At 32.0% G+C, this 13393-nt stretch overlaps 1 protein-coding gene across 1 annotated transcript in view; it reads left to right on the forward strand.

Moving 5' to 3' along the window:
* LOC127711033 (transmembrane protein 132C-like) overlaps window positions 1–11278 on the forward strand; it is a 45560-nt gene extending 34282 nt beyond the window's left edge. Inside the window, exons 5-9 of the mRNA XM_052216978.1 lie at window positions 8–151; window positions 1379–1596; window positions 2437–2731; window positions 4134–4322; window positions 6424–11278. Coding sequence (XP_052072938.1) covers window positions 8–151; window positions 1379–1596; window positions 2437–2731; window positions 4134–4322; window positions 6424–7500 — 1923 coding nt within the window. The 3' untranslated portion in view covers window positions 7501–11278. The remainder of the gene's footprint in view (window positions 1–7; window positions 152–1378; window positions 1597–2436; window positions 2732–4133; window positions 4323–6423) is intronic.
* Window positions 11279–13393: the final 2115 nt, after the last annotated feature.

Raw genomic sequence — 13393 nt, forward strand, 5'->3', positions numbered from 1 at the left:
TCTTTAGGTAAATGAGGTATTAAACTTGGCTATGCTGACTGGTGTTAAACAGATCTATCCACTGGGAATATATCTTGTGTCTGAAGACGGAGGTGCTAGGGATGTCACTTTCAACACAGCTTGTCATTCTGTAGAGGAGGATATCATGAAGGTTTGTATCCCAATTGTACTACGCTCCTCCTCAATATTATAAAAATTTTGAAATTTGTCGTGCTGATTATATCAAGTTAAGATAAAAGTGGAAGATACCAAAAGGTCAATTAAAAGTCTAAAAGATACTGACAAAACCATGGAAAAAAAATCAATTAAAAGTCCAAAAGATACTAACAAAACCATGGTAAAAAAACAATTAAAAGTCCAAAAGATACTGACAAAACCATGGTAAAAAAAAACAATTAAAAGTCCAAAAGATACTGACAAAACCATGGTAAAAAAAAAACAATTAAAAGTCCAAAAGATACTGACAAAACCATGGTAAAAAAAATCAATTAAAAGTCCAAAAGATACTGACAAAACCATGGTAAAAAAAATCAATTAAAAGTCCAAAAGATACTGACAAAACCATGAAAAAGAAAAAACAATTAAAAGCTTTATTATATACTTAGTAGTAAATACAGATACATTGTATGTGTAATACAATCATTGGCAAGCGTGCTGTATCAGTCACCGGTGATGATATCGATATCAGCACGGTTGCAAAGGCTTTATCAAACCCCTTATTTGTATGACGTCATGTCATTACGTCATAATGTTACTTTTTCAAAGATGGACGATGTTGACGGTGGTGATGTAGCAAACGTTGAAATTTATATCGAAGAATTTGTACTGTCTATGAGTTGTTTAAAGTATATATAATAAAGTGTATATAATACGGCTTTTTCAATATCACACACTGTATCAACCCTCAACCAATATAATCCTTCGAGCAGAGCTCTCATGATTATATTGGTGTCTCAGGTTGATACGGGTGTGATATTGAAAATGCCATATAATATTCTCTATTTATTGCTAAGAAGCTGTAAATGAGATATACGTATGTTTATTAGAGGCTTTGTGTATGGAAGAACTAAAAATAAAAAACTGAATTTCAGAAGGATTGAAAAAGATTTTATGCTTATCTTTTGCAGCAAATAAAATGTGCAGTGATCCTCAAACATAGATTTATTATACAAATAAGCAATTTAAAGCTGTACCAATTTTCCTTGAACTGTTTCTTCTTCTTTTTGCATAGTTTAAGTTATGCAAAGCTGCAAGAAAACATGTCAATCATGATAATGTTTTGCCAATTATTCTTTCTTCTTTTCAATATTAAGATCAGAGGGCTGCCATTCTGCAGCTTAACATAATTCTATGTTACATTCTCTGTAATATTTTTCAGGTTGCCTCTAACTGTTCCTATATCTATTTGGATGGTACTGAAAGACGAGGCTCACACAACGTCACCATTATCACAAAGTCTGGACATCACACAGCATTCATCCACCTGACAGTGTGGATACCCATGACTCCACTGGATATCAGTCTGTCAGACAACAAACTTAGTTTGATACGAGGCTGGAAAGTAGCATCTACCAGAGGAAAGGCTAATAAGAAAAGGTCATTTTCTCTTAGACAAGTATTGAAATTAGATAAAGAAAGGGGGTACTCTAATATGTCTGTTAGACTTCATAATCCCTCCCCCTCCCCCCCCCCCCCCCCCCCCCCCCAAAAAAAAAAAACAACAACAAAAAACCAATACAATTATGGAAAAACACATCTAATTATCACCTTCTAGACCTTATCAGGCAGGTAGGAAGCTTCATTTCGACATGGATAAAAAGAAAAGAAAGCTGTCAAAATCTGAACAGACTTTTTGGCTTATTGACTTATAAAGTTAACAATAGCTCTTAATTTTATACAATCTGCTATAGACTTGCAACTAAGTATGAAAAGCAGGGTTACTAATTTTACCCATGTGCCAATATCCATACATTACAGGAAATAACAATGGGATGCATATTTTGTAAGTGTTTAGCAAAGATATCAAGAAAGGAAGCTTTTCATCAGACATTGTGACATTGCTGACAAGTTCTGATTATGTCTCAAAGTGGATACAAGAATTACGGAGTGCCTGAGCAGGGTGATATAGATGAAGAAAAGGATGATAATGCTAATGGTAGTGGGGGAAAAGGTGTTTGATACAAGACAGTGAAAGTCATCAACAGTTTAGGGAATTCTGGGTTGACATTCTCAACTGGAAAAAGAAATTTGATATACATGTATGCCACTTGAAAAAAATACAAGTACTTAAACCTAGATTTCTTAATGGGAAAGCTGAATCAGCAGTTTCCTGTCACTGTAATACAAAATTTTCCATGTCTACCAAGAAAAGATAACATTGAATAATCAATACCTCTTTTGTGTCTGTATTTTATCAAACCATTTTGTTTTTAACAGATCAAGGAATAAACGTTTAGTAGACCTTGGAATGCTAACTCATCCAAGCGTTTATCTTAGAGATGGTGGGAAGAAGTACAAAGGCTGCCATCTACGATATCAACAAGCAGAGCTAGACATTTATGGCGTGTTTTATATCGCCACATCGTCTGGGATCGATTATTTCAAAGGGAAGAAGGTAGCTCTGAAGCTGACTGATCTTCTACAGAACAGGTTGAGGGTGTCTGACCCTAGGATAGCTCAATTGAAGGATGGCATTATACAAGGTGTTGGCCCAGGTGTCACAGAGATACAGGTAAGATGTGGTATTTGAGGAAGATGGCATTATACAAGGTGTTGGCCCAGGTGTCACAGAGATACAGGTAAGATGTGGTATTTGAGGAAGATGGCATTATACAAGGTGTTGGCCCAAGTGTCACAGAGATACAGGTAAGATGTGGTATTTGAGGAAGATGGCATTATACAAGTTGTTGGCCCAGGTGTCACAGAGATACAGGTAAGATGTGGTATTTGAGGAAGATGGCATTATACAAGGTGTTGGCCCAGGTGTCACAGAGATACAGGTAAGATGTGGTATTTGAGGAAGATGGCATTATACAAAGTGTTGGCCCAGGTGTCACAGAGATACAGGTAAGATGTGGTATTTGAGGGAAGACTTCTATCAGGACTTTATAACAACAAATATGATGTTCAAGGCCAAAATATTAAAAGACTGAAACCAAAAACAAATTTTTGAGAGTTGAAAGAGATAAAAACAAAAACAAGAAATGACACAAAATCTGCATAAAAGTATTACTAAATGATTGCCTAATACACATCAAATAGAAAATTACAAAAGAATGGGATTTTTATGAGGATTGCTCTCTGTATGAAAAATAAAAAATACTGGTTTTAGTGCACCAGATCGAAAACAATGTATCTTCAGTGCTGCTAGAGGCCAAAATATTTTAAAATCCATAACTCATACAAACATGAAGAGCTCATTAAATAAGAACATTCTTAAAGTAAGTTTACATGTATCTGTTCATTTTTTTATGCCACCACCGTAGCGGAGGGGGCATTAAGTTTTACCCTTGTCCGTCTGTAAGTCCGTCAGTACGTCCGTCCTAGAGTTATGCCTGTTTACAAATAGAAAAATTGCTAAATTTTTTCGTTTCTGTTCTCTAACTTAAGTTAGCCTCAACCAAATGTTATGAGACTTATACACAATACTTATTACCACAAAACTCAGATCAAGTACAAATTTGGGTAGCGTCACTTTTACTGTTCTTCAGTTATGTCCCTTTATAACTTTATATGATATGCAAGCGGGGGCATCATCTGTGTCCCATGGACACATTCCCCATTTATTTTATCATGAAACAGTTGATTTTCTATAATGTTTTGTGTTCATCAAATCAAAATGGCTGCCTTTCTAACGTGTATTATAGGTACGCTTTGAAGTACAAAAGTTTTAAATTTTCCTATTAGAATCGAAATAATTCTATCATGCATGCTCATTTTAAAATGGGTAGGCATTATATTTGTCAACATTTTACCCCTTGCTAACACTTGGTATAAAGATATTGATAAATATAATGCCTACCCATGTTAAAATGAGCATAGAGCATTGCATGAAAGAGTTATTTCTTAAATTAATTTTATCGTAAATATTAAACATTAGAACAATAGAATAAAATTTATACATTTTTTTCTAGGTTTTGTCTCCTAATGGCCACAGTATAGCAATATCAGAAGTACGTGTTGGTAGTGACAAAGTTTCCCTGACCAGACTGGTCATAAATGTTATCACTGGGGTGACTGTGGATGTACTGGGTTCCAGTGAAGTACCTGGAGCGCTTCTTATAAAGGCTCATATAGATAGCCAGTTTAGAACAGAGTACCAGGTACAGTAATTCAAAACTAAAAACATATGAAGCTGGTGATTGGTATCTTTTCCCCCAATATTATTTTGTAAAACATTAAAAGAAAGGCACTTCTTATTGTTACTTTTTGCTGGTAACCGTAGCCAGTGGCTAAAAGAAAACAGGAATTACCAAAAATATTGGACAGTACAAAAAACCACACTAACACCAGACTCCTCAGGAAATAATACATAAAAACAAAGACAAAGAAAAACAACAAACAACACATGGTCCAGATATCCTGACTCGGTATAGACACACAACAAACAACACATGGTCCAGATAGCCTGACTTGGTATAGGCACACAACATACAACACATGGTCCAGATAGCCTGACTTGTTTTAGTTTTAGGCATGCACAAATCCATTCCTTTGCCTATCTAGACCATATCTCCTAACCAAGGATCCGGAAATTTTTCCACACAATTTCGGTCATTTTGAGATGATTGAAAAGTTGGTGCCCCTTTCCAAATAATTTGTCGATGTCAACTTGAGTCTTGACTAGATTCCTAGCATCAACAAACTTGTATTGCTGTTTCATTGCATTTACTAAGTAAATGTCTTACCATTACCATGAAGAACAGTTTAGGGAAGGCAATAGTTTAAAATTGAAATGATTTTAATGACTCAAAATGGTAAATCTCTCAGACATTGCTTATGTTTCTTTCGATTTGACAAAAGTTAAAACCGGAAGTTTGCGATAAAGTTAAAGTACGAATAATTCCGGATTCATTTCCGGGATTTGTTTTGTTTATCAAATTGACAGGCTTTTTATGTTTTTTTTTATTTTATTACCTTTAAAAGTGTTTGAATGTAACAGACAATAGTTGCACTCGTTTAATTTAGCATGAAATCAATTTGCATTTTTCGATTAAATATTAAATTTGCTGAAGACAATTTCACGCATGCGTATTATATAGTAAATAAAGCACATGAAAAAATACTTTTTTCTCCCTAAATTTAGGTTTAATTTTTAAATCAGATTTGATGATTGTCTTTGCTGAAAAGTAATTAAATAATGAATACCCTTGTCAGGGAATTTCAATTTTTGTTAAGATATTATTCTTAGCTTGTGATCACTGTCAGGTGTGAATTAAAACCACAGGTAAAAAGTGATTAGCGATCATTAGCCAATGTTTCCCGGAGGCATTGATATAGATATTAGGAGGGCCCTCAAGATTATCAAACTACTGGAGTGGCAGTTTTATTACAGGAAAGGGATTATAAACAAAAACAAGTGATCACAACTTACACAAGACAGTGCAAAATGGCGATTAAGAAATCCGATTTCAAACATTGAGTCAATGAAATGACCGAAATTACTTCTTTAAAAAAATAAAATTTGTCCTAAATCCCAATTACTCGTTTAGGACAAATAGTTTCATCTTAGGACATGACTGGCATATATGACCGTTTCCGGACCCTTGCTCCTAACATTAAAATAAACAATATGGTTTTGGTCATCTGTAACGATTTGTTGTACCACTTATCGAGAACCACATCCAACTGTGATTACCAGTAGTTGTATTTGATACCAAGATTAAGTCCAAGTCAGTACATACAAACATAAAATATCCTTATAATGAGAATCAAACATGCAGCAGGTGGATTTGTTTGCTAAAACTTTTAATAATAAAACGTGAACCAAGCAAGTTCTATTACACAATGTACTGGAAATTAAAAAAAATTTGCATGCATTTATTGTTGCCATTTTTTTAACAATGGACAAAAAAAATTCTGAAACATATATTGTCTCAATTTTTTGCAGTAATAAAAACAAAGCAAAAATTTCTGAATTTATAGTATTATGGTATGTTCACACTTCATTGCCTGTTGATATATTGTTTTCCCATTATTAAACTGAAGCCATTTTTATCTCTAATGACACGACTTTCTCCATTGAACTGTGTGCTACTAAAAATATTATGGTACAAAAGTTACTTACTCAAGAAGTTTGTACTGCAATTATTTAAAAAAGAATTGAAAATACCAAAAGATGAAAATTAGTTTAGTTTATACTTTATGTAGAAAAAAGATACGTGATATGAAATAGATATTAAAATAATATTATCTGTTTAACAGGAAGGAATCATCAATATAGCACTGCAGTTTTCTGATGAAACCAGGATACCCCTGAAATATGTCAACCCTGATGATTATCACATGGCTGTGTCTACATCCTACCGCCATCTTGTAGGTGTAGTTAAAGATAGTAAACCATATCAGCCTAGAATTGTGGCTATAAAGGAGGGACGTGGAGAGCTATTCAAAATAGAATTCAAATTAGGGAAGAAATGTCACAAAAAGAAGTCCCTCCCATTACAGACAGATATCGTTATTATTAATGCTGATTTTTCGCTTCCAAATACAATACACACTGATCAGACTTTGAATGATTGGCCTGATCATGGAAACCAGCCAAGTGAAAGACGGGAAAACAAGCGACTAGACAAACCAATTTACAGTTTTAAATCCTCACAGAAAGACGAAGCACATGAGATCAAAGATAAAGGAAAATACAGCAAAAAGAGTTCCTCAGATTCACAAGTGTATGGCATTGGCATTGATCTGAATGAAAACTTAAAGCAAATGGCTCGATCCTCAAAAAATAGGGCTCAATCTTTGCAAAATGAACCTGAAAAGAAGCGGGCTGAAAATCCAGGGCTTCCTCCATTGGAAGTTGGAATGTATGTTTTGTTAGCAGTGTTTGGTGTTGTGTTTACTGTTTTCTTTAGCATTGTTCTAATGTACAGACATAAAAAGAAGCATGCCACAAATAAAAATAAAGGTGGTACTGTGGCACAAGCTAATGACTGGGTGTGGATAGGACGTGCCACTTTAGAACGTAATGCCATCAATACACAGTGTTCACAGGCACTCATGCCTGATAATGATTTCAACGGAAATCGACCTGTACAAGTGGACAGTGGCATCCACTCGGGAGTTCACTCAGCACAGAGTAGCAATCGTAACAGCTTTGTATCTACTATAAAAGGATCTGAATGTAGTATCCGCATCACTGCCAATCCACTGCCTGAAGAGCTACCAACAAACAATAACAACGGCAACAGGGAACCAGAGTGGGATTACGAAGCTATGGGTATGAACTATGACCAGCTAGCAGACTATTTTGATAACCTTAAAGAATCTACTGCTTAAAATGAGATAGTTTAACCTTGTTCAGCAGATCATCAAGTTGAGTTGTGAACTTATTTTTATGGAGGAACTAGCAGTTCAGATATTATTTTGAATTCGTCAGTTAAGTTATAAAAATACTGTTTATAAGAGTTGTTATAATTATATTTCATGTATATATACACATCAATGAAATCCACAATGTTATTCATCTACAGTTCTACACTTTTCGATTTGAGAAACATTAAACATTATCTCCTTGACTGTTAGGTGATTTATTATCCTCTGGTGTAAGTTTTGAGCTTTACACATTTCGATATGGATGTGAAACATTAAACATTATCTACTTTACAAGAGTTTACAGCTTAAATTTTCATGGTCGAAGGGAGATAATTTATAAATCTCTTAAGGAGGTAGATAATTGTGGAATGTTTCTCATTAAATATTTTATGAAAAGAAGTTGTTTTTTGTCATAAAATGATGTATTTGATTTTTTTTTATAAAGTAATACAAGTGTTCTAAGTGAACTTTCAACTATTTAATTTAGAATAAGGGTTTTATTTGGGTTTGCAATTTTTCAGATGTTATTGTATCTAAAATTAAAATTTTGATACTTATGAATTATTCCTACAGGTCTTCAAATCAGAAATTTCTTTCATGACAATTTTTGATAATTAATTGAGTGTTAATAAAAAGTTGTCTTTCTTTAGGGTAGAATTAACCTTTTCAAATTCACTCAAAATTACTGGTATAAGACTGTTACCTGAGCAACAGGCGACTAAAGTTCAAATGATTCATTACCATGTCTCTCCAAATCAGAGAGCTAAATCAGGGCACTTGTTAATTTCCAATTTTGCATGCAGCTTTATTAACTGTCATTTAAGCAACAGAACCCAAAATATTAAGCTAGTTATAACCTTATCTCTAAACCAGATATATGTTTTTTCCCCAGTAATGGATGCTAAAAATTATTACTGTATATGCAATCTGTTTGCAGCACACTTTCACTACCCAATAAACGAAAGAACTAGTTAAGTATTTAATTTGGTCAAGTTTAGTATTAGATTTGATCTAGTTTAGTATTGAATTTGCTTGAAAGTCTCACATTTTTTTAATGAGCTCGGTTCTATGAATTTAGGTTAACTCAAGATGAAAAAGAATAGCTTTATGTGATCTCGTTCTTCTTAGTTCTATAATTCTTCCATTTGTTACTCATGCTTGCCATTTTTATAGATTTTTTTGTTAGTTATGCATTTACATAGATTTTTAGGTGCAATGAATACCGTGTTATTAATCTTTTATCGGCTATATTTGTAAGCTTTATGTAATTTCGTGCTGTTTCTATTATTGGTATATTGTGAAATAAGTTACTTAATTGATAATGTTGGTGAGGTAATTTTTTTTATTTTAATGATTGTTAGCATGTTAGGAAGCATGTTAGGAATTAAAAAGAATAAAAAAAATGTTTTTTCAATAAACTTCTGAAAATTTTACTATTCTTATTTTGAGATTTAGTTAATCTGCTGGAAAATGAATTTTAGATCTGATTTTCACAAATTTATTTTGATATTAAGTGTGCCATACTGTTTCACCTAATATAATGTTTTACAATATATGATAACATTGATAAGTTATATATCTGGTAAAAACTTAAATTATGTGATTGTTTTTTCTTTGTACACAGTTTATGATCAGTATTTCAATTACTATGAATGCTTAACATGCTTAAACTGATGTTTAATAAATGTACGTTATATTTATGACCTATTGAATGTTGTGAATTGAATTAATTTTAATGAATTAACTATTTAACACAAACAACCAGTCTCACTTACTTTTCAGAAATTCCAACCAAAATTAACTAGACTTAGACTTGGGTGTAGTTAATAAAGGCCACAGGCAGACATATACATTGTATATATACCTCTACTGTTAAGTTAAAACGCACGGTACAGAAACAATTCATCTTGGTCTGTATTTCTTCAGTATTGAAAACCGTGGGTTCTTCCTATAGATAAGATTAAACTAAAATATATATGTATAAAGAGAAGGGTATTATACAGCTTTCAGTAGCATAGGTACCGCCACATTTTAGGTAGATTACGAAATTAAACTATGGCTAATTTTTTTTTTATGTTTCTTGCATCTGATATTTGTTTATTACTAGTTACTTAGTATACCCTTCCATAGACTTGTGCTAAAATAATACAATGTTTCTTTTCTCTTCGGACCTTTGTTTCTCCTAACATATTGGTGTATATTTATTGGAAGCAATAAACTCATAGGCCGATGTAGGCAAAGACAAATTTAGTAAAATTGATTTATAGATTCTACCGTTCAACCATTTATTATTATAAATTTCACTACAGACTATTTGAATTTCAAAATATTCAAGTTGCTGACTTGCCACTTGACTTTAAGCAACCAACAATCAATCAATCAATCAAGTTGCTGGCAACAAGATTTTGCTTTTTCGCAAATCTAAATTTCAAAATACAGGGAAGATAAGAAATTTCAGGAGTTTGTGTCAGTCAAGTTTCATCAAGAGATGTTTTTTTTAAATGGTAAGGCACTTCAATAATATCTTTTCAACATTTTCTGTTCGATCAAGAGAAAATAATTTTTTAAATGGTAGACACTTCAATATCTTTTCAACATTTTCTGTGACAAAGAAAAAGCAATCTACACATTTTTTTGCTAATATTTGTTGTTTTATAAGTAGTTTTGTTATTATTTATTAGTTGTTAAATACTCAGTTGTACATAGCTTATTATTTTCTGCTGTACATTATGCTGTATTGTAAATAAACATGTACAAATATTGTGATTATCTCCCTTTGTATATATATATAAAAATTGTCTATTGTGTATGTTTTGTGTAGGGTAAAATCTCAAAAGTCTTTATGTAGTCTTTGATGGTTTTATTTATGTTGAATTAGATATATGAAATATGAGTGATACAATTAAAAATGCAGGACATTGATTTTTACCATTGGTGAATAAATTTTTGAAACACTATTAAGGGTTAACAGTATAATTCAAAATTATTCTTCATGTAAACATTCTCTTATTGAGGTAGAACCCCCCTCCCACATGGGGATAACAAAGTTTGAAATCCCTTCTACCTGGATTTGAGTTCAGTTACTTGATGTGTAACATTTTCCACCAGCTTTATTTGTTATATCAAAAAAAAATTATGAACATTTTTATTAGCACTTTTGGTTAAAATTAGTCATTGAACTGTGCTTTAATTTTACAATTGAATGAAGCACAATTACGAAAGATTTAAAATATTTTCTTTCATTTAGCTGTGAAAGTGTCTCCTAAAAAACTAGTTATTCTCAGATCCAGAAAACATACTTCATTGATATTTGAAGTCAATCAAATCACATAAAAGAAAAAGGTCACATGACACAAGACATTTCGAATGCCTTTCATCTTTCTATAGTGGATAGAAATTTAATCCTGGTTATCAATGATAATTTTACATAATGAAATAATATTTTTGCTTAAAAATTAAATTATGCTAGTTTTATGAAAAGTAATTACCTGACATCAATCACCATGGAGATACCCATCATATATATATATTGAATGTTTAAATCCCACAAATAGTTTATAACCATGGTGATATTTACCCACCAATTAATATATATATATAACTGCAGTGCTAGCTTTTCTGCAAATGGTGATATGTGCCCACCAATTATTGTTGTAAGATCATCAGTTTTACATGTATTTATAATGTGCTATTGTTTATTTAGGTATTTCATGAATACCACATTAAATTGTTATTTTATAAATTTATGGTTGTTCTTTTTATGTTTAAAATTTCACAACCCAAAACATTGAATAGAAGAGAGGTCAAAATTAAAATTGAGAATGAAAATGGGGAATATGTCAAAGAGACAACAACCCGACCAAAGAGCAGTTAACAGTCGAAGGCCACCAATGGGTCTTCAACACAGCGAGAAAATCCTGCACCCGTAGGTGGTCCTCAGCTGGTCCCTAAATAAAATTGTGTACTGGTTCAGTGAAAATGGACGTCACACTAAACTCCAAAACATATAAAGAAACTAAATTTGAAAAAACATACAAGACTAACAAAGGCCAGAGGCTCCTGACTTGGGACAGGCGGCTCCCCCTATACCTCTAGCCAATGTAGAATAAAGAAACACATAGCAATACGCACAGTAAAACTCAGTTTAAAACACTACAAAAGTCTAAAAGTCTGAAAAGACCAGTTTTTGTCTTAATTTGCATGAACTTTTACTCGACATTCTCCAAAAGTATGACTTGTGTCTTAATTGTTCTTGACAAATTCTCATTTATATTAAATTTGTATGAAATTTACTCGACATATTCTCGACATTCTGAATATGGTCTTAAAATTTCTTGACAAATTCTTGACATTTGAATACTGTCTTGAAATTTCTCGACATATTCTCGACATTCTTATTTTTCTCAGTATGGCTTGACATATTCTGAACATTTTGAATCGTGTCTTAAATTTACTTGACAGTTCTGAGTTTTACAAATCATGACCAATATTCATGATATAACTTTAATCTTTATTTCTCTTTATATGATATACTGTTGTTTCAAGTTGCACTTCTTTACAACAAAAATAAAAGTTGGGCATGTAAAATAATTGAAAATTTGGGTATATAAATATTTTTACAAATGCAAATATGGCTATGAAATCTAAAGTATAAAATAATTCAAATGTGGGTGTGTTGATATAAAACAATTTCAATGTGGGATTTTAAATAATTACAAATTTTGATTCCTAAATCTTATAAATTAAATGATTCAAACCAATCATACTGTAGACATATTTCATTCTACATTCATAATATTCAATGTTGATATGGTAAATAATTATTATACCAAAATGTGGTTTATATAAATAGCAAATTATGATGATATACAAATCATTCATTTAACAGAAGAAAAATTTGTGTAATGTCATCTGTTGGAATATATTAAGTATTACACATGGACAGGATGTTCCCCATAAAATTAAGGTATTCCACACCCCAGAGTACACGCAACTGTCAAATAGAAGTTATTGCTTTACCTGTAATCAGCCATACAACTTATCAGTTGACCGACCATGCCACTACAATTTAAAAAGTTTGTTGATAGATGAAAATGAAAATCATCATTTTGATGAAAAAAATTTGAATTGAAATGGATTTTCTTCATCAAAATTATGAAGTTAATTATTTTAACATAAAAACAAATTGAATAATTCCAAAAGATTAAAAGAAAATTATTATCTACTCCAGGAATAATAAATATGTATTTATAATGGGTCCCATCAATGATTTCTATAGAAATCATCGGTCTTATGAAAAGGTTCTCACACAGACTTGCATAATATAGATCTAAACATTTTTTTCTTTTCAGGAAGGAGTTATCACAAATATTTATTTTTGATAAAAAAATTATAAAATTCAACACTCAAATTTGAATAAAAAATGTTTTTGGGTTGTTCTAAAAAATGAATAAGGTTTTTGAATCAAGATGGGAACAAATTCTTTGACCTAAACGAAAGCCCCCCCCCCTCTTTTTTTAGCTACACAGACCCAAAATATGAATTGTGGGGTCCAAAAGAGATACAAGACACCTATTTTAGTAAAGCAAATTTGACTTGCAGTTTTGCGAACGGCAAAAATCTAAATGCTGTTTGTCAATACCTTTGACTTATATTCCAAGTGAAAACAATTACTTAAATGTTTAATAAAAATAAATCAAAATTAAACTACATGGGGGATTATTCAGGGTATTGCAACTTAGTTGCACCAAAAGGGTATCTTACTATACCAAATTAATCCTTGATTCTTCAAAGTTTAGTTTAGCCATAATAAAAAGGAGTATACAACAGCAATAGAATGTCATAAACAGTGCAGAAT

Source organism: Mytilus californianus, unplaced genomic scaffold (assembly GCF_021869535.1).
Source record: "Mytilus californianus isolate M0D057914Y unplaced genomic scaffold, xbMytCali1.0.p SCAF_8, whole genome shotgun sequence".
In the NCBI taxonomy this organism is placed as follows: Eukaryota; Metazoa; Mollusca; class Bivalvia; order Mytilida; family Mytilidae; genus Mytilus; species Mytilus californianus.